Below are 26099 nucleotides of genomic sequence, written 5' to 3'. Positions count from 1 at the left end.
CCCTCTGAGGCTGGGGCAGCCCAGCCAGCTCTGCAGCCGCAAATCCATGTCCCACTTCCCACTCAGCCAGGACCCTCTGGACCCTTGACGTGGCCTGCCAGGCACGTCAAGGCTGCTGGCTGCACAGGCCCACCCCTCAAAGGCAGCTGTTGGTGCTGGGCCCCCCTGATCCTCTTTGGCAGCTGCTCCTGTGGCCTCATCCACACCCCACTCTCCAAACTCGCCCGCCAGATAGGCAAGGCCCCACTGCTGATGGAGGGACTCCGCACTCTGTACTGGGCACCTGTTCAGCTGGGGGGTCCCTCAGCTGAGGGCAGGTCACTGTGGAGAGGCGTCTCAGGGTAGCTGAGGGGTCCAGCTGCCTCAGGGCACATGCCTGACAGACGACTGGGACCCTGGCTCTTGTGGGAGGGACACTAGAACACTCTGGAAGGGAGGAATGGGTGAGCTGTGGATGGACACGGCCCTCCTTGGGGTGGAAGCCCCACCTCTGAGTGGTAGTGCCCACCAAGCAGATCCCCAAGGGGCCTCGGCTCTCACTTGACAGAGACAAGCTGTTACATGAAAACAAAATTTGAGCAGAAAAAATCCCTGGGGGAACATCCCCAGTTGTGAGATTGGTGGGGAATGGGTCTGCCACGTGCCCTGTCTAGTAACTTTCACTATGAGAATGTGTTATTTTGAGTTCAAACACAACATAGGACAGACACATGAGCTAGGGCCAGGCTGGATTAAAGCAAATGTATTACCATCCACTAGACCCTCAGTTCAGTCACTCAGTTGTGTCCAACTCTTTGCAACCCCATGGACTGCAGCACGCCAGGCTTCCCTGTCCATCACCAATTCCCAGAGCTTGCTCAAACTCATGTCCATCGAGTCAGTGATGCCATCCAACCATCTCATCCTCTGTCATCCCCTTCCCTTCCCGCCTTCAATCTTTCCCAGCATCAGGGTCTTTTCAAATGAGTCAGTTCTTCCCATCAGGTGGCCAGAGTATTGGAGCTTCAGCATCAGTCCTTCCAATGAATATTCAGGACTGATTCCCTTAAGGATTGACTGGTTTGATCTCCTTGCTGTCCAAAAGACTCTCCAGACTCTTCTTGGAATAAAGAGTTCATGATCTGAGCCACAGTCAGATCCTGGTCTAATTTTTGCTAACCGTATAGAGCTTCTTCGTCTTCAGCTGAAAGACAGTCTTCTTTAGTAAACCCTAGTGGGACCAAAAGTAGACAGGTGACAGTACTGGGGTCTTGGGGGCTCTGACAGAACCAGCAAGGGTCCCTGCAAGACCAGCGGTGATTCCCGTTCAAGTAATGAGGGCAGAGGATCTGGAAACCAGAGAACGAGGAGCCAGGGAGTCAGCTTTCTCAGAGAAGCCCCCAGTGCCCTGTCCTTCCTGACCCAGGACCACTCCCGTCACTACCTGAACCTTGAGGGCTAGCCCCATGGGCCAGGTTCTCAGGTCCTCCCAGCCTGCGTCCTGGCAGTGGAGGTGAAGACTCCAGCCCCTCCCGGGTAACGCCCTCTCTGTTGCAGGCTTAGTTAAGGAGGTCGACGTGCCACAGGCTGCCCTCAGTGCCCCCATCCCTGTCACAGGGACCAGTGGCCAGTCTCCTGTGGCTGAGGAGGAGTTGTTGGGCATCCCAATACCAGCACCAGGGCTCCTGCAGGTCACGGAAAGGCGGCGTAAGTACTGCCCACCCACCCATCATGCACCACGAGTCCCCTGGGACCAGGGACGGGTCTCTGGGCCCCACTGTGCCCCAGGGAGCAGGTGCCAGGAATGGGTTGACCCCACCTTGCTCCCCCACACTGGCCATCACCAGGCCCACTAACGTATCCCTCTGCCCCCAGAGCCGCTGAGCAGTGTGTCCTCCCTGGAGGTGCACTTCGACCTCCTGGACCTCACCGAGCTGACCGACATGTCTGACCAGGAGCTGGCTGAGGTCTTTGCAGACTCGGATGACGAGAACATGGCCAGCGACTCGCATGCAGGTGGGATTGCCACTGGGCTCTGAGGGTGTTGTGGGGAGGCCCCGTGGCCTGAGACCACCCAGCACTGCCCCCTGAAGACCTGGTCTGGAAAATTATTTCCTTTCTAATGCATGTTTGTCAACATGGCACCATTCCACTCACTGCTTCTGCACTTTACATACCTTTGTGCTGACTTTAAGGAATTGTCTGCCCCTCCTCAATTTCGGCTTTCAAATAACAGCAAAAGACCACAGCCACAGGCCCCCCAGGAGGAGAATTCACTATGCAGATTTAATTAAAAGGCAGAACACAAAAGGGGTGGCATTCGCCAAACCTGGCTGCTCCTCAGCTCAGTTCCCAGGAAGCACTGGACCCCATTGACCAAAGAAATGGCATGCAAGCCACTGGAGTGTGGGGGCCCAGAGACCTTCCTCCCCTCCCTACTCCCCACCCACACCAGCTCCAGGCCAGGCTCACACCCAGGGTGGGACCTTGGCTGCATGGGGACCCTTCTGGGAGCATCAGGAAAGCCAGTGCCCAGGCTGCACCCAGACCCATATGCACACACTGCAGGGGGGCCCAAGGTGTGGCCGGACACCATGCTGGAGGCACAAACAGGCCAGGCAGAAGATACAGGAGTGACTGGTCCGCCACATTGATCCAGCCCATGTTCCCACCAGGCCTACACCCGCTGCCCCGAGCCGGCTGTCTGCGCTCACCCTCCTGGACGCGCACTAGGGCGGAGCAGAACCGTGAGAAGCAATCCTTTGGTGACCCTGAGCGACAGCCTGCCATTGTGGACACGATTCTTACTGTGGAGAGGCCCAAGGAGGACTAGGCCGGCTGGCCCGGGGCCAAGATGGGGCACATCCGGACAGCTGTGGCCACGTGGACACTGCCCACCCTCCCCACTGCGGCTCTGGGCTGGGGTCTCAAGGCACTTCAGCATAAGCACAGCCCAGTGGCCTTATATCAGCTCCTTCCTGGTCCCTGGATCAGGGACAAGGCCCAGGGATGAGAGGAGACTTGTCTGCAGGAACAGTGTTATCATCTGCCACCAGAATCCTGGGTGGGGCCAGGGTGAGTGGGGAACTACCGGTGAAAGGGGATGAACCGCCATGCCGAACTCCAGCCCACAGGAGTCTGCTGTCCAGCCAGGGATTGGATAGGGGAGTGAGTCCCCCAGATCACCTCTGATTCCCCACTGCTCCCTGCTGCTGCCCAGGAACACTGTCAGTGCCAGACAACCCCAACAACTTGCTCGTCCTCCTCCCTCCCTGTCAGCCAGACCCATCTTCCTAAGCGCGGAATGCCAAGTCCATCAAGATGGCCTCAGACAGCAGGGCAGGCAGGGCTTACCCAGTCCCCACAGCCCACCAGGCACACATGCACACACACGTGTACGTCTGTGTCCCTGGCTAGCATCCCAGTCTGGGGTGCAGCAGTCTGAGGGGGTGGGGACATGAGGGCACCTGGGTACACCCCCCGAACCTCAATTCAGAGATGCCAGGCTTGACTGCTCCCAATGCTGCTTATGTGCTGAGGACAGGACCAGCTTCCAGTCTGACAGCAAGTCCAGTCTGCTTTCTGTCCCCAAGGCCACCTGTCCTGACCCCTCCTTCACTGAGACATTTCTGGGGAAGGAAAAAAGGCTCCTCTGTGGAAGCCTTGGGCACACCCTGCCAGGAAACGGTCGCCTCTGCACCAGCACTGGGGCGACACTGCTACACGGGGGTGATTTCCAGATACAACCAAGAGTCTTAATAGAAAGCAGCCACACCCCACCCACCCTAGGGTCTTCCCTCCAGCACTCGTCCTTCCTGCTGCAGCTTCCGTGACCTCGTTTCGAAAAAGCGCAATTAAAACATCACTCTGTCCTCAGTCTCACGGATCAGTGTCTTCCTTTCCAGCTGACACCAGAGCTCAGGGGTGAGGGCTGTGCAGGGGTAGGGGGCTGGCTGCTCTAGGAACCTCCAGGAGCTCTGTGCTCTGGTCCTCCCCCAGCTGAAGCATCTGGGGGCTCCACTGTGACACACTGGGGGCTAGCATTTGGCTCTGTCCCCACAAGCCCAAGCTGGAAGAGGCAGCCCCAAAAGGCTCCTCCCAGCCCAGGGCAAGATCTGGGGAGGCAGCCAGCAGGGAGGGCCAGTCTGTGAGCAGAAGAGTAAGAAGAGAGCAGGCAATTCCTCCCACAGGGTGGAGCCTCCCTGAGCAGACACTCTCAGCCAGGCCTCAGCCCAGCTGCTCAGCCAGATGAACGGAGCTGAGGAGACAGGAGGGGGTGAGCGGACAGGGCACACACGCAGGGGCACTATCACCAGGAGTGTGCCCTGGACCTGGGGAGGGGCAGCACCCCAGGCTTGGGACAACATGGGGCTTTCCTGCGATGAGGGAGCATCCTACCTCCATCAGAAGGTCCCAGAACAGGCCCCTGCAGGGTCCCCAGCAGTTCAACACAGAGGCTAAATGGTGAAGGCTGCAATACAGGGCAAGCCCCAGAGACAACAAAATCAACAATACATGTTCTACAAAGAGCAAAGTTGAAAGTGTTTGTCCCAAGTTGGAAATTCTATTTTTGAGGCAAACATACCAACCGATGTGGAAAATTTCATCCCCAAGGCCGTGTGTGTGGGCTGGGCTGGCAACAGGGGGACACATGGGGTGCCACCCCTTCACCCACTGTCAGCCCAGAATGCCTGTCCCCCCATCCCCTCAAGGCAGGAACTGCTGCTACCATCACAACTCTGATGACTCTGGCCCCCTGGCTGTGTGCTGGGAACCTGTGGGGCCATTTCCACTAACCCCAGCTCCCTGGGACCGGGCCCTAGTCTCACTCCAGGTCTAACCAGACAACTGCTGGCCTCAGCCCAAGAGCTTAGCTGCACCCCTAGGGGTTGTCCTGTCCCAAGGAGTAGCCCAGAGTCACCTTCTGGATTCTAACAAAACCAGGCCACCAGGAACAGCTTCCCAGAGACATGCCAGCAACAAGGCCCCACCCTGAGAAAAGGGCAACCCCTCCCTCTCAGGTTCAGACCCCTAAGCCGTCCTCCAACCCCGGCCACAAGCCTGTGGGAGTGCTGAGCTCCATCCGTGAGGACCAGCTAGCTTTCCAATACCCAAACTGCCATTCCCTAGATTCTGGGCTTACACACTTCTGCTGAACCTCACCACCTGTGAGGGCTTCTGAACTGGGCCTTCTCTCCCTGGGGCAGGTGAGGGCACTTGCACTGACCAGGTCCCAGCCCCCCTCGGTGGGAGGGTGCCTGCAAGGAGCAGGAAGCCCATGGTCTTCAAAGACCCTGATTGGAAGACAGCTGTTTGCAGGTTGCTGCTGCTGCTGCTAAGTCGCTTCAGTCGTGTCCGATCTATGGGACCCCATAGACGGCAGCGCACCAGGCTCCCCCGTCCCTGGGATTCTCCAGGCAAGAACACTGGAGTGGGTTGCCATTTCCTTCTCCAATGCATGAAAGTGAAAAGTGAAAGTGAAGTCACTCAGTCGTGTCCGACTTAGCAACCCCATGGACTGCAGCCCACCAGGCTCCTCCATCCGTGGGATTTTCCAGGCAAGAGTACCGGAGTGGGATGCCATTGCTTCCAGTTACATGTGCTTTAATTTGCTTCCTGGGGGTTCTGGAGGCTGCTCTCCAGGCGGAGGCACTAGGCTGGGCTCTCCTGCAGCGGGCTCCCCACGCCAGCCCTGCAGACCCTCGGGAAGGGCCGTGTCCTCCTCCAGGCCGCCCGTGCCTTCCACAAGCTCCTCGTAGGTGATCTTCTCAGCAAACGGCCGTGGCCCAAGCAGCTCCACCATGTCGGCCCGCTCCAGCACCTCCTTCTCCAGCAGCCGCCTGCCCACCTGCATACCCAGCAGCTGTCAGCCAGCCACCCGGCCTGCAGAGCCCCGCCCGCGCCCAGGGTCTGGCCGCCCACTTGCCTTGTCCACCTGCTCGCGGCAGCGTGTGAGCAGGTCCAGGGTACGCGCATGCGCGGAGCCAATGAGCCGCCGCACCTCCTCATCTATGAGCTGGGCCGTGGCCTCGCTGAACGGCTTCTCCACCAGCGCCTCGCCTGGCCGTGGGAGATCGAAGGACACCTGGCCCAACTTCTCGCTCATCCCGAACTGCACGATCTGCAGGAGGCGAGTGCGGGGTCAGCCCGGTGCAGAGACCCCGACCCCCTACCCCCCAAGGCTGCTGGTCTACCTGGGCATAGGCGCTCTGGGTGACCTTCCTCAGGTCGTCCTGGGCCCCCGTGGTGACCCGCCCGAAGAACAGCTGCTCAGCCACGCGGCCGCCCAGCATGGCGCACATGCGGTCAAAGAGCTGCTCCCGTGTGTACAGGTACTGCTCCCTGGGCAGGCACTGGGCATAGCCAAGTCCCTTGCCCCGGGGGACGATGGACACCTGCCAGACACAGCAAGGTGCCCTGTCATCCCCAGGGCCCCTGACCACCACCCATCTCCACAAGAGTGTGGGAGAAGGGGAGACCCTGGACCCCGGGGCTCACAGGGGGTCACCCTGAGGGTGAACTCAGAAACACCCTCTGTCCCGCAGTCCCCAGGAAGCTGTGGAGGAGCCTGCCTTCGGGGAGAAGCTTGCAGTGAGGTGAGTTCAACCAGGAACCTCCAGGTATCAGCTGGCCAGATCCAGAGCCCTCCTGGAACCAGCACCCCGCCCCTGCCCTCCCACCCACCCTTCAAGGACACATTATAGATGGTTCCATCTCTTCAAAAGTGAAAGGGCTGACACCCGCAACACACTGTGCACACATGGCCCCCGGGGCGGGAGTGGGCCCTGAACCCACAGGAGATGTGTAAGGGGCTGGACTGACCTTGAGCAGGGGGTCTGCGTGTTCCAGGAACCAGCCCACCACCGCATGGCCAGCCTCGTGGTAGGCCACCGTCATCTTCTCGCCGGGCTGCAAGACCTGTGTCTTCTTCTCAAGGCCTGCAAGTTACACTCCTGGTGAGAGGCACAGGAGGAACGCCAGCAAAGAGGTGGGAACCTAGCCCCCACTCTGGCGTTCAGGGGGCTGATCAGAGCAGACCTGCAGCCTGTCGGCTCCATACACACTGCTCAGGCCCACAGGGGTCTGTCCCTGCAAACCAGACGCTAAGCTGCCTTCTGCTCTGCAGACATCCTGCACCCCACTCCACTTCCCATGCAAGCAACATATGCTCAGGGAAAACTGTTCTTAGGCAGCAGTGTTAGCTACTCTGTGGCTCAACTGATATTGAAACCAAAGCAGGGAGACAGGAGTGTTCTCTACACCCTGTACACCCAGTCACAGGCAGAGAACGGGGCATGGAGAGGCACAGACAACTAGTGTGAGTCAGTTTCACGGCAGCTCAGCTCAGCATGGCCCATGACAGCCCCAAACAGCTGTGGCAACTGCCTTGGGCTCCTGATACTACATGCCTGCATACGTGTCACACCTCAATACAAAGTGAACCAGACAAAGCAGCTCTGGCTACCTGCCATCTAGATGGGCTGGCGCTCACAGCTATGAGATGGGGTCGTGGATGGCTGCTGGCCACACGGACACCTTCCTGACCTCTGTCCCCAGGATGGCACTCCGAGACCTTGACTCCTCAGGCTGAAGCCTGTACCTCCTCTGGATACGCTGGCCACTGGGGACCCTGGTAAACTTCCCAGCAGGCTGTCCTCTAGGGCACAGCGGGCACCCGGACCTACAAGGTCCGGTAGGGACCCTGGAGGTTACAATTCTCTTGAGATTCTGAATGTTGCTCCAGGAAGAGCAGGAGGGCTGCTGGCAGGTCCCACGTCCCAGATCTGGGTCTGGAGAGCTGCCCAGGCGGAGTACCCTGAAGTGAGCCTGGGGCTCCAGGGTGGAAACTCACCCAGCTTACCTCACTCACTCGCCCAGCTTACCTCCAATGACCCTCTCGATGGCCTGCTCGAAGTGCTTCTCCCCAACAGAGGGGTTCAGGTGGCGGGCGGCGATCAGGGCGGCTTCGTTGCAAACATTAGAAATATCAGCACCTGACCCGGAGAAGAAGAAACCGTCCGTCAGGGGCCCGGGGCAGGCTGTCACAGGGACTCCGCAGTACTGGAGCCAGAGCTAAAACAGGTCAAGGGCGTGAAGGAAACAGGACCTGCTCTGTCAGTCACTGCTGCTTTCAGCCAGTTTTTTGGCTCAGTGATTTCCTGAGGTGTGATTCATTTAACATAAAATCTATCCATTTAAAAACGTATACATTTCAAAGACTGTCAGTAATTTCATCAAGATGTGCGACAACTGCTGTCATCTCATCTCAGACATCCCCATCACGAAGGTGTTGTCTGGGGATAGATCCTGTACCCAGGCTTAGCCAAACACAACTCTACCTTCTACGTCTCTAGACATGCCCATTCCCGAAGTCTCACGTAAGTGCAATCACACAGTATGGTCTTTTGTGTGTGCTCCTCTCACACGGCACAGTGTTTTTCCGTTCATCCACTGTCAGGAGCGTGTCCTGGTATTTCATTCCTTTTCATGGCTGAGTAAGGTTCCATCTGGCCTGAGGCAGCCACAGGAGACACCAGATTCCACAGACACTCGAGTCACTCATGTAACACGGCCAGCTCTATCTACAGGTTCCGCCCACCATACACACAGCTACTGGTGACGGCCTGCTGGACACTGGGGTGGTCTCCACTGTTTAGCTATTATGAGTAATGCCACTGTGAACATCCATGTGCAAGCCTTTATGCAGACAAATGTTTTCAATTCGCTTATGTAGGAGTGGAACTGGGGGTCATATGCTAACTGTATTTACTTCTAGAAGCACCAGGCCAACTTACCACAGCCACACTACTTCACATCCCCACCAGCAACATGTGAGCGTGCTCGTCTCCCTACATCCCTGCCAACCCTCCGTCTTTTATGGCCATCCTGGTGGGCATGAGGTGGTGTCAAACTGCGGTTTTGATATGCATTTTCCTAATAACTAATACCATGACCACCTTCTCACATGGTTTCTGGCCATCTACATACTTTGGAGAAATGTCTATTCAAACCCTTTTCCCATTTTTAAATTGGGTTCTTTATATATTGTAGATTCTAGACCCTACCAGGTGCATAATTTCCAAACATTCTCCTTTCTGTGGGCTCTTTTCATCACATCGATAATGTCTCTCGATGCACAAAATATTTCAGTTTTGAGGAATTCTATTTTGTTTTCTCACTTGCAGCCTGTGCTTTAAGAAACCATTGCCAAATCCAAGGTCCTAAAGATTTTAAGACCTTTTACAGTTCTTGCTCCACTGCTTAGGTCTCTTACTACTCTGAGTTGACTGCTATATGTGGTCTAACGTCCAGTTATATCCTTTTGCTTGTGAATACTTGGTCAAACAGATTATTCTTTCTCCACTGGATGGTCTTCACATCCTTGACAAAACAACTGACCGAGATGCATAGGCCCACACCTGGCCTCTCACTTTTATCCTGATGGTTCACGTCTGCCCTCAGAAGCTCCACACTGGGGAAGTATAAGCCACTTTGTTCTTACAGGCTGTGTGGCTCTTCCATCCCCTGGCAGCTCCACGTGAAGCTGAGGATCCAGCTTCACAATGTTCAAAGGTTCTGCTCCTATGCAGCCCCTCTCACCTTCACAGGTTACATCTTTCTACACTGTGTGCCCATTAACACAGATATGTGATTATGGTTTTACACACCTGTCCTTTATACGGGATGCCTTAATTTCTCCTTTACTACAGAAGAATAGTTCTGCCTGACCTACTGCCTCCTGGCCTCCATTTCCAAGAGAAGTCAGCTCCTACCCTTTGGTCTATGATACTGTCTCAGTGTGGGCATCTCGTGCTTTATCCCACTTCCTGGATGTGCAGACTCAGATCTCTTACACAATGTGGGAAGGGTGGACCAGGACTTCTTCCCTGAGCAGCATACCAAGAGGATGGGGCCTTATCCCCATCATCACCACATTACGTACCCGGGGCGGTGGGCGGGGGCGGGGGGGCACAGCGAAAGCCGACAAAAGCCAGCTTTGGGGCCTCGGGTGTGCCCACCAGATTCACAGTCCTGAAGACAAGGGCGCACTTTCAAGACCAAATAGCACAACCAGACACCACCTGCTGATGACACGGCCAGCCCCAGGGAAGCCGCCCGCCTCCATCACTCACCTGTGAAGCCTGGAGTGAGGGCCGCAAGCTTCTTCGCCAGGGCATCCTTGCTGAGGCTCTCGTCCAACTTGAGTGGACGCAGGTGGACCCTGAAGATAGACGACCTGCCTTTGATGTCCGGGGGGCCTGAGAGAGAGAGGCACAGGTGGCCAGGGCGGGATCACCCACAGCCGCTTCACCAGGGCCAGGAGGACCCTCCCCTGCATGTCTGCACTGCACACTCGACTACCCGACCAGGGCCAGAGCTCCCTGTGGCAGAAACGACCCACAGGTCACATCCATTCAGCTCTCCCTTTCTCACCGCGGGGCCTCTAGTCCGCACAATTCAATCCCCAGGATGGCTGCTCTGGCAGCTGGGGACCTGGGCAGGAATGAGTTAGGTCCTAAATTTCTAGGACCTGCTCACAGGCAGGAAAGGCCAGGGTGAATGCTTCTCTCGTAAACAGTGCACGAAAAAGAAAAGCTGAAGGACCCAACACTGTCACCTCACTCTCAGCTGCACGGACTGCTATGACCTTTTCCGCACCCCAGCTATACCTGTTCGTCCCGAAGTAGGGCCCAGTCCCACACCTCCACTGTTTCACAAGTGGGGTTAGCTGCTTTAGGGCACCTCAAAACCTCCTCCACATACATAACGAATGATCAAACCAAACTTTCAGCCCTCAGCTCACCAATGTAAATCTGACGGTCGAGGCGGCCCGGCCGCATCAGGGCTGGGTCAAGGACGTCAGGGCGGTTGGTGCCGGCCAGCACAACGACATTCGTGGTAGAGTTGAATCCTGGACATGAGAGAAGCAGGTGAGCCCAAGCAGGACCTGGCCAGCAGCTGTCTCCTCTCCCCTGCACGCCTGGCCCCCACTTTCCGGGACCACTGCCCACCCAGGGAGCTGTCACAGGCAGGGAACGATGGCTCTGGCTGTAACCCGACCTTCCTCAGCCAACTGGGAGCCCCATGGCCCAGTCTCAGGGTGTACACTCCTATCTTAATTTGGTATGGATCCCTGCCAACCTCTCACACCACACAGCGAGCTGCAGGAGCCACGTGGACCCCTCCACCCAGGTCCTGGACAGCTTGCTGGGCCCAGGGAGCCAGGCTGGGTGAGAGCAGGGGAGATGCAGTGGGGAGAGGATGGTGGTACCCAGCAGAGTGAGGGCCTGACTCACCAGCACTCGTCCTCAGAAAGGTCTGCTGGGGCCCTCGGCCACCCCAGGACCTGGGATTCAGGGAGGGGCCCTGCGTGCCTCAGTCATCTGAGTAGATGATATTTCCTCCTGGGAGGCTGGGGTTGTGACCCATGCTGGTTAAAGACTGACATGTGACCAGCCGCAGGGGAAACCCTGTCCTGGTCGACAACACTCCTGAGTGTCACCCAACTGGCTGCCAGGAAGAAGCTGCGACCCAGACTCAGTGGGCAGAGAGCTCTGGAGGCTGTGGCCGCCTTCCCGGCCCAGGCACCTACTTCCCATGATTCTCCCATGTCCTGGCCTGGCAGGCAACTATGATTATGAATCCAAGGACCCATGGATTCCTCCCAGCAAGTGATCAACCCAGGGTCACGTTGGGTACCCTGACTCTGCTACAAAGCTAAGTGAGCACAGGACCTGCCAAAGGTTCAGTCAAAGCTTCTCCAACTTCGAACCTGGCACAAACACCCAGACCCTCCCCAAGAGGCTACAGCAGGCCCATGGCTATCACCCCAGACCGGACCTTCCCCAAGAGGCAGTAGCAGGCCCACAGCTGTCACCTGGACCAGACCCTGCCTGAACAGGAGTCCCGAGGTGGAGAGAGGGTTCTGGAGCAGGAGGCAGCAGGACAGAGGCAGCAAGGACGCAGCCCGGGCATCAGCCCTCATCTAGCCGCTGAGCTCAGAGGGAGCTCCCCGCACCGTGGGGCCTGAGGATACCCTTCCTCAGACTGAGTGAGCGGGGGTCTCGCCCAGAGAGTTCTGCCCAGAGAGCAAGCCCGCTCACCGTCCATCTCCACAAGCAGCTGGTTCAGGGTGTTCTCCTGCTCACTCTGGGCTCCGAACTGCCCGCGGCCACGCTTCCGGCCAATTGCATCAATCTCGTCCACAAACAAGATACAGGGAGCGTTTTTCCGGGCCATTGCGAACATGTCACGAACCTGAAACAGGGGTCCACACACAGTTGTGCTCCATCACTGGAGCCAGGACAGGACTAAGTTCCCTGGGCTGAGGCCCCACCTCTGGGGCTTGACTCCCATCTCGGCTGCTGTCTGCCTGCAAGGTCGTCTTTACATCTATGCTGTGCCCTGCGCCCATCCCCAGGGTCCCACCCGAAGGCCAGGGCAAGGACAAGGGTGCCTCTACCTACCCGAGCTGGGCCAACACCAACAAACATCTCCAGGAACTCAGACCCATTCACGGTGATGAAGGGAACACCAGCCTCCCCCGCGGTTGCCTTGGCAAGAAGCGTCTTGCCGGTACCGGGAGGACCTGTGAGCAGGGCTCCCTGAAACAGAAAGGCGACACCTGGTTCTGAAAGGGGAGAGACGGGCCGAGGAGATCTCGTTCCACTGACTCCTCGGCCTACTCCACGCTTTCAGCCGAGGTGTGCCTTCCGTTTGAAACTTCCTGCTTGTAAAACGAATGCACATTCACCATGAAAAGCTCAAATGCTGCAGGTAGAGGAAACCCCCCAAAGCCCCAGCCCAACCAAGCAGGTTACTTCTTCAAGTGACGCTCCCAGGGCAGGACTCAATGGATCTCGCGATCCAATGTTTACTTTAACAGTTACTGCCAAATTGCTCTATGAAACAGGCCAACTCGCACCAGGATGAGCAAGAGGCCCTCCCCATACTCGCTCCTATGATTCTGTCCAGCAGGTCTGACAGTGGCACCTGTGTGCGGTACTGTCTGCAACCTGCCTTGCTCTAGGCTGACTCAAGGCTGAAATTCACACCCAGTAACACACCTAGGTATTCCTTTAGTGAGGAGGGACTTAAAGGGGGGGCCACACTACTTCATTTCTAGTTGACAGTATGGGTTAACATCTACTTATTTCAAAAGAAACAAAAAAGTTTTTTTTTTCTAAGTCTGTAAAAATAAAAACAAAACATATCAAGGCAGGGAGGATGAAGGAGCCTCAAAACTCACAAGGCGCCAGGGCCCCAGGGCCCCATAACCATGGACTCACAAAGGGCCTCCACAAGGCAGCGGGCCACGGGACCAGGGGACCCCTGGGCCCACCACACCCCGGTTTTCCAGCCAACCTTACCAGGTGGTCAAAGAGAAGCACAGGCCTCCTGCTCCCTAATCTCCAGAGGTCAGTCACGTTCTCTGCTGTTCAGAACAGTCTCATGGAAGCACACAGGGTTATCAGGAAAGTCAGTGCACTGAGTCTCCACCCTAGAGACCTTGTGGCCTGATCTAGAGCCCAGAGATGCCTTGGGTGGGGGTGGGCGGGGGAGGGCGTGGTCTGTGAGCCTCTTCCACGTGAGATGCAGACCTTTCTGGGAAGGGGTTCAGCTACTGCTAGGGCCCCTGAACATCCATGACACCCAGAGGCACCTGCAGGGAAAGCCAGTGGCCACAATCTCCACAGTGTCACTTCCTGTGTGCAGAACCTCGACCCACGTCCACACTGCACACCTGTCCCACTGCTGGGTCGTGGGTTATCTGACAGGCAGCTGATCCCAGACCCGTTCACGGCAGTTTGTACTTGGTTCTTTGTTTTCTTGGGTTTTCTGGCTACACCAAACAGCTTGTAGGATCTCAGTTCCCCAACCAGGAACTGTATCTGGGCCCCGGCCGTGAAAGTGTGGTGTCCTAACCTCTGGATCAGGGAATTCCCTGCACTTGCTTTAATTATATACTTTAACAATAAATAATAGAATAGAAAGTCGTTTCATCAAAAACGAAGCTGAAACTGTTACATAATAAATCAATCAAGGAAAATTATTAAAGAAAAAGATGCTGTCAAACTGAACAGACAAAAAACTGAAATAGTAAGAAAATGTGATAAGAATACATGATTCTGTGCTTAGAACTGCTTTGAAGTTCTCAGTTCAACTTAGAGAAACAAAACTACAGACAAAGGCTTTCCTGGTGGCACAGTGGTAAAGCATCTGCCTGCCAAAGCAGGCAACAAAGGTTCAATCCCTGGTCAGGGAAGATCCCACAGCCAAGGAGCAAGTAAGCCCGTGTGCCACAACTACTGAAGCTCGTGCACCCTAGAGCACAAAAGAAGCCACCACAGTGAGAAGCCCTTTCACCAGAACTAGACAGCGGCCCCCACTCTCTGCAACTAGAGAAAGCCTGCACACAGCAATGAAGACCCAGTAAACCCTAAAATAAATTTAAACAAAAAAATGCAAACTTTCCACTAAAAAAAAAAAACAAACAACTATAGTGCTTTGTGCAGGATACTGAACAGAGAATCTAATTGCTGGTGTCATACTCAAAGGAAGGCCTGTTTTCTAAACAAAGCACGGGCATTTGTGCTTGCAGGTGAAATAAACACAGGTGGGTGTGCACTGTTTACAGCTGTTATCAGATAAGAGGATTCTTTTTTTGACTCTGCAAATGCTATTTCCACTTTCCGATACGATTAATAAAACACAGAATCATTACCAGAAGCTGCTTGGTTCTGGCTCAGGTACCACCGTGTGCTCTCTCAAGTCAGTACCTTTGGAATTTTGGCCCCAAGGTCCTGGTACTGTTTGGGGTTCTTCAGGAAATTCACAAACTCCATGATCTCCAGCTTGGCTTCTTCGCAACCAGCCACGTCTGCAAACCGCACACCGATGTCATCCTTGATGATCTTGGCTATTGTCTCACCAATGCCGAAGAGGCCCCCTCCTCGCCCACCACGCCCAGCCCCCATCGGACCCCTCCTCATGGCATAGAGGAAGATGCCAATCAGGAGAAGGGTGGGCACCAGGCTTCGCAAGAAAGTCCTAGAAAGGCCAAGAAAACCATCTGTCACATTCCCTTGAGAGACAGGCTGTGAACAGAAGACCTGGCTCTGCTACACAAAAGCGAGCACTGTCCGTATGGACACACGGCCTCACCCACTGTAAAGGGTCCTGTCCACGAGCATCTGTCTGCCTGATTTCCCCTGTGGGCAGGGCAGGGTAGCTGTGGCCCGTCTTCAGAAACCCCCTGACCCAGCATGGCCTCCTCCCAGCTAGTTCTGCCCTGCTGCCACACCACAGCCCTCAGGCTACCAAGCTAAACATTTCCCCACCAATTCTTTCCCCAGTAAAAACACAGCTAACAAACTTGTCTTTACCACAGACACTGACTACCAGAAGACACCTACAACATGCCTGAACAAGTTCAGCAGGAAGCGCTGTGTGTCCAGCACCAGGCCCGACCACACCCGCTCACCCATCACTCTCGGTGGTGTAGACCACTGCTGTCTGGTTGGGGGGCTCGATGCCTAGCTCCCATTGGGCGGTCTCCAGGTTGCGCTCGAAGGTGTCCACACTGCCAATGCTGAACCACGCATACTTCTGCAGAAACCAAGGTGCCAAGCAATGTAGGGGTCTGCCCCCCATGGCCACCACCCGCTCCCCAGCTTCTCTCACAGCAAAGCCCTGAGCGGCTCTGATGGGCCTCCTGTCCTGGCCCCAAACCACAGGCTTGGGTTTGAGGTCAAAGTATAAGTATCTATCAATGGCTGAGTCTGCCTCTGTCCCCTATCTGTCATTTTAGTCTCTCCTCTCAGATCTCAGCTGGTGACTGTCCATGGTACTGGGCAAAACTGAAGCGTGGTTACAGCTTCATGAGAGTCCTATGCTACGTGGAAGACTATTCTCTACAGGTACATGGGCACAGGTGGGTACTGGAAAAGGAAGCCAGGAGAGGCACTTCTCCAATAAAACAGAAAACTATCGCGGATTCTTTTTCAGGTCACACAGCTTGTGGGATCTTAGTTCCACAAGCTGCGGCCGTGAGGGCATCTGGTACTAACCACTTGACCACCAGGGAAATCCCAGAAAACTACACCTTACGCTGACACTGAAACCTACACGTGGAACATTGGCCTTGACCCCAGCCCTCACCTCAAGTGATGTCCCAGGGGCAGGAATAACACGCACGAACTGCTTATTCACCACTTCCAGCCGATCCACCTAGAAGACAGACAGCCAGTCAGGACCAGAACAGTACCCTGGGCCTCGGTCTCAGTCAAGCTCCACACGCACGGGTGGCACCTGTCCCAGCGCAGCTCACACTCTGCAGGACAGTTTCGGCTCTGTCTTCCTACCAACATGGACAATTCTAGCCTGAGATTATGGCAATAAACAGGAACCGATTCAAGAAGAGGAATTAAAATGTGGCACATCTGAGCACTAAGCCTTCAAACTGGCTTAAAACTCCAAAAGGAGGGGAGTTCCCTGCTGGTTAGGATCCTAAAATAAGTTTTAGGCTCCAGTTCAATCCCTGGTTGGGTTGGGAAGCTGAGCCCCCACAAAATGTGCAGCATGGCCAAAAAAACAAAACAAAAAACTCCCAAAACAAAAAAAATCCAAAAGGAACACAAATGAAAATCTTGTACTGACACTCGTACGTAACACTCAGTCCATCCAGTTACAGCCCACCGCCTGGAAGCCACACACCCTCTGGGGAGCTTCAGACATGGCCTGCTGTCACCACCTCATTAACCACGACTAAGCTCCTTCTGGAAAACACAGCAACACTCAGGACTGCACAGTGAGGACACGATCCTGAGTGTGGAACTTCACCGCCACCCAACACGACTCCAGAAACCACGGCAGACAGGACTCCGGGAGACTGCCCCTTGGTTTCTCTTCCGCCAACATGAAGAGTCCCAGCCAGCCAGGCCCATTCATGAGACAAGGGTGCGGCATGTCCTCCTGGCCCTGCGAGACTCCTGCCAGCTGACTCCTCATGCCTCCCCACCGCAATGCTCACTGCCAGTGTGCAACGGGACAGAGGGCACAGAAGGGTGAGCAGCCTCGCCTTCAGACTGTGGCCAACAGGGTCACAGAAAAAGGCCCCTGGGTGGGCACAGACGGTGACTTCCTGCTTTATACTTTTATTTCATGTAACATTTGTGAGCAGGAAAAACAATGCTGCTTGAAACAAAGACTGCAGGGACTTCCCTAGCGGTGCGGTGGTTAAGATTGAGAGCCTCTAGCGCAGGAGAGCAGATTCCATCCCTGGGTGGGGAACTGGATCCAGCATGCCCCACCAGGCAGCCAATAAGTAAAGAACTGAATAAAATGAAGACCACTACTGAGGTTTTGTTACAGTTTTTTGTTCCTAAACAAGCCTTTCACAAAAGAACAACCAGTCCAGGCCAGGGACCTCTGCAGATAAGATTACTTATTTCCGTGACATCCTGAGATTTTATCAGGGGACCTCTTCGGACAGCTCAGAGGGGCTGGAACAAGCTGCAGCCCTCAGGTTCAGGTGCTAGACTCTCCCAGCTGATGTGGAAGTCCCCTTATGTGAGGGGATCTGGTCCTTGTCTAGCTAGGCCAGGCGAGCGTCAGCTTCCAATCGGGCACCACAGATTTGGCCAGGGCTGCATTAGGTGGGCTTGAGTCGGGGGATGGACATGTTACACTTCTGTGCTCCGGGCCGTGCTGTGCTCCAGAACAAGCATGTCATTGTCAGCCACGTAAGACCTCGAGGAACCTCTGGAACCAGTCCAGACCACAAGCACAGGACACCTGTCTCCCCCCGCCCCTCAGGCCACATCTGCTGGGGGCAGGTCCCCAGCAGAGGGAGCTGTAGCAGCCCTTCCCCCACCGCGTAGAGACCATCACCGTGGGCCTCCCTGAGGACAGAATGTAGACAGACCCCAGGGCAAAGGAGAACTCCCTGCGGATGTCACCACACAGCAGGAAGTCTTAACAGTGCGCTGTTCATGCAACGGGGAGCAAGGCCACTGTGCTTGTGAAGGTGTACGCTCAAGCCTGAGTGTGAGGAGGATGGAGGACTCCACTGGTGTGACTCAGAGCCCAGTGCTGGCCCCTACTGTCCCAGGGCCTAGCAGTGGGCCAGGGGTGCCCTCAAGGAGAAAGGCTCTGAGTCACAGTCACAACTGCAGTGTCAAGATTCACAAACAGAACCAAGTGAAATGAGAAGCCAGAGCTAACACACAATGAGTGAGCGTTTCAGGGAGCGGGCAGGTGTGGGGGTGCAGCAGGGTAGTCACGTCTGCACCCCAAGGCCGACAGGCCATCTCCTTCCAAGGCCGGCAGCATGCAAATCCCCTCACCAGACCTCTCGCCAGATAATACTGCACGAAGTGCTTCCAAGTGATTTCCTTCCCAGAATCTCGGAAATAGAAGTAGAGAAATCCTGCAGCGACACCTGCCCCCAGCACGGCCAGACTGCGGAGATCCTTGTCGTCCCAGGGCACCTTCCCCTGCAGGAGGAGAACACAACATAGGTTACACTGAGAGAGGCTCTCTCACAAAAATGTCCTTTCACAGACAAGGGAGAAGTCGCCAAGCCCTCCACCTGAACCCTCCCTGCCACTGGCCTCCATGGGCGCAGCATCTGCCGGCGTATAAGGCCACGGCAGCTCCCAGGCCACTCAGGGAAAGCAGCTGGCCTTCCTGAGACCATCGCTTCTCTGGGTCTTTAAAAACTCTGATGGAGATCTTAGTTTTAGAAATTAAATCCACTGCTTAGAATCTTTGAATTAGTTTGTACAAAGCCCAAGCCCTCAGTGATTACTTCCTCAAAAAAGTGACAGGCCGTCTGGAATTGGCCCTTATGGACACGCACGAACCTTCTGCATTCGTTTCCACCAGGCAAAGTCATCCCGCTTTCCTCCTCTCTTCCCTCCGTCCGCTCCAGGACCAGCATCCTTTGGTTCACTAGTTCCTAAGGGAAAACAAACTCTGACCTCAGGGAATGGTCACACCAAACTGCCCAGAGAAAGATGATTCAGAGAAGAGAAGAACGCTTCCAAAACACAACTTCTCCAACACCGCTGCCTTATGGAGATAAACGGGGAGCGTAAAGGAAGCGCTGCATGTGGCAAGGGGCAGAGCTTCTCAAGGTGAGAGGAAAACCTGCAGTGCCCTCCTGGGATCAGGGCAGGGGCCAGGGTAGTGGAGACTGCAAGCCTACACCAATCCCAGACAGTTCCAGACAAGAAGGGAAATTGACAACAGTTTCTTACGTTTTCTGAAATCAGAGTGACTGTGTGTGCCAGGTGAGATCTAGGAGGCATTACATTTTGGTTTGCTTTTTTCGGGCTGAGCCTCATGGCTTTCAGGATCTTAGCTCTCCGAACCTGGTCCCTTGGCACTGAAAGCATGAAGTCCTAGCCTCGGGACAGCCAGAGAACTCCTTAGGCTGGCACTCACATCACCACCCCTCAGAACATTTGAGACGCACAGACTAGATGACTGAACCCAGTCCCCAAGCCTCTTTCTTAACATGTGTATGTAAGGTAGTAACAGCTCGAACCACACCAGGGCACCCCCAGAAACACTTCTGGAGCCCCCGCACCCTTCTATCAGGTGCCAAGAATGTACTGTGGGGATGGGTCTCACTCGGGACACACCCATCTGTGGTCTAAAGCTCCCACTACCTCCAAGTACAAGCTAAGGGTCAGGTGGCCTGAACCATCCTGCAAAGCTGGGCATAGGCAACTAAATCAACTATTCCTCCCATTAAAACATCCAGAAGGCATTTCAGCATACACAGAATGACAAGAGGAAATAACACAAGATTGTTACTCTGGTGCAAAACCAGAAGGAAAGAGTTGAGAGTGGAGAACACAAAGGAATATGTTTTCCCATAAGAACTTAGGAAAATAATCCAAAACAGAAAAAAAATCATTCCCCTGAGAAAAGAAAAGGTGGAAAGACAGAGGCGTGAGACAAAAATCACTTCTGTGTCAGTCAACAGCAGCAGACACAGGGCCTGAGCACGACACTCACATGAGTTCCCAGAGAAACGGGGCCAGAGCAGCCCCTGATGTACAGGCACCACAGCAACAACCAAACTCAAAGGCCGGAAGGCCAGAAGACCCCAGGAAAAGACCAAACTCAGGACAGGGTAGAGCGAAGATCTGCATAAACGTGAAGGACAAAACACGAAGTCCTACAGTCACAGTGAATCATCCCCCAGTGAGCTCTGCGCACCTCTTCTCTCACGATGCTCCAGGCTCTCCAAGCAGGAAGACACCACTGCACATCCCCCACATCACCAAACTTACGACTTCAAAGATGGGTTTGCCGAGGCTTCGGATCCACACAAGCTACGCAGGTGCAGAGGCCCGAAGACAAAGGAAGGTAGTGAGGCCATGTCCACAAACCAGTGAAGGGAAGGAAGTGCTGAGACCACCTGCACACGGGCCCACCTGCTCACCACCTCCCACGATTAACCCAGAATTAATGAATGCTTCAACAATTCTCAAATGTGGGACTGCCCTGGTGGTCCAGTGGCTAGGATCTTGTACTTCCACATCAGGAAGCCCAGGTTCCATCCCTGGTTGGGGAACCCAGACTTCATATGCTATGTGGCATGACCAAAAATAAAGTTAAAAAAAATTAAAAATTCTCAAATGTAAAACTCTGATAGTCTGATTGGTCAAATTGTTCCTTTTATGAGCTGTTTTATGAGCTGTTGCATTTCTGTGTTTCTTCTCCTCCTCTTAAAGAATTTCTCAAACCCATAGGGAAAACGATGAGATTCTGGCACTTTAAAAGCACGCACCACACTCACATAAGCAGCCAGACTGTCCAACAGGAAAGGAGTAAGGGAGAAGCCAGTTTTCTTCCTGGCTTTAGCCTGGTGCAATAGACACGCAGCTCCAAGTCCGAACTCTGCAAGCCTCCTCACACAGGGTCTCAGAGACCCACTGCACAGCCCACAGCCTGCGCTCAAGGGGCACACGTGCTCCAAACTAACTGCAATAGACATGAGGTCCCTGTCCTGCTTTCCAAACATGAGACTCAGCTTAACCCTCAGATGTGCATAAACAAAGGCTTGCTCCCAGGCATCCCCAAAGATTCACCCAGCACTTCCTTCTGGAACACCTTCTCTCTTTTGCCACCTTCACTGATATATTAACACTGCAAAGACATGGGGCAGGTGACCCAGAAACGGGAGAGGAGCTAGGTGTGACTCAATACATACAGAAGCTAGAAGAGGGGCGGCCTGGGTCTCCTGGACCGTCATGCACCCTGTCCCTGCTCCCCACAACACAGGGAACCAAGGAAGCCACACTCACGTCCTGTGACCTCATGCTGCTAATGACGGCAGAAGAAAGACACGTACCTTTGGGTGGTTTTGAACACAGCCACTGGGAAACTGACGCCAGTCTTATCTGCAGAGCCGACTGCTGAAAGCGGATTCCCTGGAGACGCTGAAACGGGAGACAGAATTAGCTTCCACAAATTCTGATGCAGCATCTTCTCACAATGGCAGTTCCAGGTTGGAAAGGACCAGGATTCGAGCGGAGACATAAACCTGAGGACTTTACCTGCTTTATCTCATTAAAAATATGATTCAATGTGACTTCCCTGATGGTCCAGGTATTCAGACTTTGCCTTCCAATACAGGCAGTGAGAATTCAATCCCTGGTTGGGGAGCTAAGATTTGTGGCCAAAAAACACAAAATATAAACTATAGAAGCAATATTGTAACAAATTCAAAAAAGACTTTAAAAACAGTCCACATCAAAAAAAATCTTTAAAAACAAATATGATTCAAGTAGGAGAAACAGAAACTACATTCAGTGCAGAAATACATGAAGAACTTTTATAGCTACAGCTATCAAAAAAACTGCTAAGTAATCACTTCCTACCTGAGGCAATTTTTGTCACTGAAGCTATTAAAACAAACATTAATAACTCTTAAAAACAAACAGTAAAATCATGTGAAATTTAAAAACCAAAGGGTATTACGATTTATCTTTGATCAGCCACAGGTTAGTGGTTTTGTCAGGAAAGCAAACATTTTCTGCCTGCTAACCTGCTCCAGTTGTGTCTGATTCTTTATGACCCTATGAACTGTAGCCCACCAAGCTCCTCTGTCCATGGGATTCTCCAAGCAAGAATACTGGAGTGGGTTGCTGTTCCCTTCTCTAAGGGATCTTCCTGACCCAGAGATTGAACCTACATCTCTTATGTCTCCTGTACTGGCAGGGAGCACCACCTGAGAAACCCTGTATTTTCTTGAGTTCTCAAAAAGGAAAATGACAGTTTTTATTACCATAAGCTACTAACAATACTTAACATCAGTTAAAGACAGGATAAAAGACAATTTTGGTTTCTCACTATCATAGGTCAAAAGCCATCACAGGAAAAACGAGTACAACAGAAGCCACCACAGTAAAAAACCAGTTCTAAGCACAGTCACTTAGTATTAACTGCAGCCAAAATACCTCAACCAGGACTTGCCTGGTGGTCCCCTGGGTAAGAGTCCACCTGCCAATGCAGGGGACACAGGTTTGATCCCTGGTCCAGAAAGATTCCACATGCCAAAGGGCAAATAAGCCTGTGGACAACTACTGAGACCCTGCTCTAGAGCCCATGCTCTGAAACAAGAGAAGCCACTGCAATGAGATGCCCTTGCACCACAACTAGAGAGTAGCCCCCCCGCACAGCCACGAAGACCCAGTAAAGCCAATACAAATAAATACTTAAAGAAAAAACTCTTTTAAATGTTGATGCAGGGCAGAAACCAACACATTATTATAAAGCAATTATCCTCCAATTAAAAACAAAATTCTTTTTTAAAAAGGTCCATAAATGGTTTAAAAAAAAAAAAAAACACCCCAACCAAAGATTTGGATTGTTCCCAATATTTTATTAAAATTAAACTGGATCCATACACTACGACTCTTGTGTTATTTCAGCCGTGTCGTCTGTCAAGGTGGCAAGCTATTCCCCAGTGCAAACTCCATCTCCTAGTAATTATTAATTTGCTGATAAGCCCAATCATTCACACATCCTTATCAGAGGCCACAGAGCACTAAAAAGTCAGATAAGCCATGAGAATATTGAAATCTGGGAAAACCATAAACAAGGGGCTCAGGAAGGAGACACAGCAGAAATGGTGATGAGGCTCCTGGAGCCTTTGCTCCATGAGTGTCCCCTCCCCCCATACAGCAAGTCACCACGCGCAAGGGGACCAGAACGTAATGTCACAAAGGTTGTCACCGTAAGGGGAGGCCTAGACAAAGGCTCACAGAAGAAGATGGTCCTGGGCCCCTCTGCTCCTCAAGGCCCTCCCGTGCCAGGTGGAAAACACAGAAGTGAGGAGAGGGAGGTGAGGGCCTGAGGTAAGGTGACTGGGAGCCAGTAGTATGTGATGAGTGCTCTAGCGCCCAGCCCCCAGGGTTTCCCCAGCAGCTCCCCAGAGAAGGAGCTGGGGCTCCTAGAGGTGTTAGGAGGTCTCCAGCCCTAGAAAGACAAAGTATGATCTTCAGGCCTTCAAAACTTGAGAAACATTCCACTCCTTTATTTCACGACTTAGTGTTTTGATTTGCTTAGGGGACCACAGTAGGTCAGATACAGCTTGCAAAGACAGGGATCTACCACCCATTATTGGTGTCTGGATATGCAAAGCCAGCATGTGAAGCTGTGCACAGCAGTCTTCCCGTAACAGGCAAAGTGCCACTGTCCTTTCTTTGTCAGGTCACGAATCAGGTGACTCCGGCCTGTGTCTCAGATGCATACAGGTGCAGCCCCAGCAGGCGCTTGCAAATCTGCTGACAGTTCCTGCTCAAGCCTCACATCCTTCAGGAGTCGATCACCCCACCTCTCATAGCGTGGCACTCATCCTCCGCCACCCTTCTCTTCACTGTCTACTCCCTCTGTTCTGTTTCCTTCTCCTTCATATCTCCTAATACACTACCTACATGTTGTTGTCTGGTTCTCCTTCTGGAGTGGAATGGACAATGTAGGAAGCTCAGTCAATGAAAACGTAACCGCAAGAAGCATCCAAAACATAAGCTTCCCTTTGAGGAGTACTGACTGCTCCCACACTTCTTTTAACCAGAAGGCAAACTGCGACTTCATTTCCAGCCTTCCCACACCAGGTCTAAGCCTTCAAGTCCCTCAAAAGAGAGCTCACATCTGTTCCAGATGAGATGCCGTGGCTAATAGACTCCACAGAGGAACAGCTTTGTCTGGGAAGGAACTCAAAGATCATTCAACTTCCTCCCTCCCTAACTAAAACCACTGAGCTCCATGGAATTCAGTGCCTCATAACACAACTGTGTTGCACCCCTCAATCACTGCATTCCATCCAGCTAACAACTTGAACAGTCCCCTGTAATGCTGAGTTGGCCCGTGGCCACAGATGAAAGGCTCTCCTTTCACTGATATTGCCAAAAACAATCAAACTGACAGTGCACGGTGCCCAAAATGAAGAGGTAAGAAGGAAAAGTTGACTCCTGGAAACAGGACAGAAAACAAACGCATGGGCCCCCTTCTTCCTCTTTTAATACTGTCTGAAATCAAGACAGCTTTCTCTGACCAGAATCCAGAGGCTCCACATCACGCCACGAAAGAAATCAACGTGATCACTGTCCCCCTGGGATGCTCAATACAAAAATAAACCTTAAAGTATGGTCTACTTTAGAGAATCTAACCCAGAGGAAGGCATACGATACAAAAGTATCTAAAAGGGGAGATACTGACTAGCTATGCTCTAGCGTCTCCTCTCCTATAAAACAGGGTTTAGTGCAGCGCCTACCTGCCGCACGGGTATAAGACTTAAATGAGACAGTCCCTGTAAAGCCCTCAGGATGAAACCCCTCACACAACGTTAGCTATGATTACAGTGTAGAACTGGGCTCGACGAATGCTGTCCGAATAAAAAATACATAACACTTTACAAAATTGTATCATGACGGAGAACAACCCTGTGACACTGAGCAGAAGTGGTATCACCGCTGAGCCCAGGAGGAAACCACCTCGCAGTCGGAGCGAGAGTCCGAGAAGACAAGGTAGGCTCACAGCGGAACAAGGCTTGAACGCAATTCGCTCAACGCGGCTCTTGGGAGCGGGGAACAAGTATGCAGGGGCAGTGGGCAGGGCACTGAGGCTCAGGGAACTCTCAAAGAAAAGGGAGTTAAGAGGCCACAGGAAGGAAAGCACACGGAGACCTGTTCCGGCCAGCGGCAGCCGCCTCAGCCGCTGGGAAGGGCTGGAGCCCCGGGGCCAGCCAGCCGGCCAGAGCTGTGGCCGCCGCCGACGCGCCTCAGCTTCTGGGGCTCGGGTTCGCGCATCTGGTTCCCTCACCCGTTCCCCGAGCCGGCGTCGCACGTGGATGGCGTCACCGCGGAGTCGAGAGCGACCACCGCCCCCACCGCCCGGAACTGGCGGGCTGCGCCTCTCCGCTCACCTGCTGAGCGGTTCCGAGCGCCCTCACGCCTGCCCCGAACGTCCTGCCCCCTCGTGGGCCAAGGCCGCACCGCCACAGCACGGCGAGCGGCCCCGCCACAGCCCTGCTGCCGGCCGCCGCCACCAGCCGCTGCGACATTCCCCCTCAGACCTCGCGCCGCCCGGCGCGCGCACGCCCAGTGCGGCGGCGAGTAGGTCATAGGGCACCACACCTCCAGCGGACCGCGGCGTCTAGCGCATGCGCGGTGAGGCCAAGGCGCCTAGGTAGGGACCTTGCCTCAGGTGTCTACTGTCCGGCCTGACTCGGATCTGAACGTTTGCGCCACCTACACTACGGTGGCAGACGCGGGCTAGGTGCTGAGGAGACACCCTTTAGACTTACTTTAAATCTGGAGTCCTCCTTGGGAAGCGGCGTACACCAGCCCCCCTGCCCGCCGGCTCCTTGTGGTCCAGGTACAGCGCTGGGAACCGGTTCCCCAGGAACCGAAGACCCCGGGCGGCGTGGGCTGTGCGGTATTACCGCCCCTCACGGAGTTTTGTTTTCTGCATCAGGGAAACCCAGTCCTGCTGTCCAGGGATTTGGCCGCTCTGATCGACTCCCTGGAACCCAGAAGGAACCGGCCCTGTCCTGGGCTGTGTCGTGGGCCGGCCTGTGCTGACCCGGTCACGTCCCC

The 26099-nt window shown here is 54.1% G+C and overlaps 2 protein-coding genes across 12 annotated transcripts in view; one reads left to right on the top strand and one right to left on the bottom strand.

The window, feature by feature from the left end:
* DBNDD1 (dysbindin domain containing 1) overlaps positions 1–3855 on the top strand; it is a 7947-nt gene extending 4092 nt beyond the window's left edge. For 3 of the 5 annotated variants that reach the window (XM_069552726.1, XM_069552724.1, XM_069552723.1), the window contains 3 exons: positions 1537–1686; positions 1855–1995; positions 2655–3855. In XM_069552726.1, the coding sequence (XP_069408827.1) occupies positions 1537–1686; positions 1855–1995; positions 2655–2812 (449 nt within the window). In that variant the 3' untranslated portion in view covers positions 2813–3855. The remainder of the gene's footprint in view (positions 1–1536; positions 1687–1854; positions 1996–2654) is intronic. The other 2 variants (XM_069552727.1, XM_069552725.1) reach the window with 1 other exon arrangement.
* On the bottom strand, positions 728–26099 carry LOC138419757 (mitochondrial inner membrane m-AAA protease component AFG3L1-like). 7 transcript variants are annotated; one of them, XM_069552706.1, is made up of 16 exons: positions 25808–26082; positions 21350–21437; positions 18846–18940; positions 18332–18476; positions 16141–16209; positions 15464–15588; positions 14760–15030; positions 12447–12584; positions 12084–12237; positions 10784–10891; positions 10113–10238; positions 7863–7973; positions 6802–6917; positions 6174–6374; positions 5906–6100; positions 728–5827 (listed from the first exon to the last, which is right to left on the bottom strand). In XM_069552706.1, exons 3-16 carry the CDS (start codon positions 18920–18922, stop codon positions 5573–5575), a joined length of 2091 nt encoding a protein of 696 aa, XP_069408807.1. In that variant the 5' UTR covers positions 18923–18940; positions 21350–21437; positions 25808–26082; the 3' UTR covers positions 728–5572. The 7 variants fall into 7 exon arrangements, with proteins under 7 accessions (XP_069408807.1, XP_069408805.1, XP_069408808.1 ...); XM_069552704.1 differs by lacking the exon at positions 25808–26082 and adding an exon at positions 25427–25661 and having other exon boundaries at positions 18327–18476; XM_069552707.2 differs by lacking the exon at positions 25808–26082 and adding an exon at positions 25427–25630.

Source organism: Ovis canadensis, chromosome 14 (genome assembly GCF_042477335.2).
Source record: "Ovis canadensis isolate MfBH-ARS-UI-01 breed Bighorn chromosome 14, ARS-UI_OviCan_v2, whole genome shotgun sequence".
NCBI classification, from domain to species: Eukaryota; Metazoa; Chordata; class Mammalia; order Artiodactyla; family Bovidae; genus Ovis; species Ovis canadensis.
Note: the sequence above shows the minus strand (reverse complement) of the source record. Positions and strands in the feature narration are given on the sequence as shown.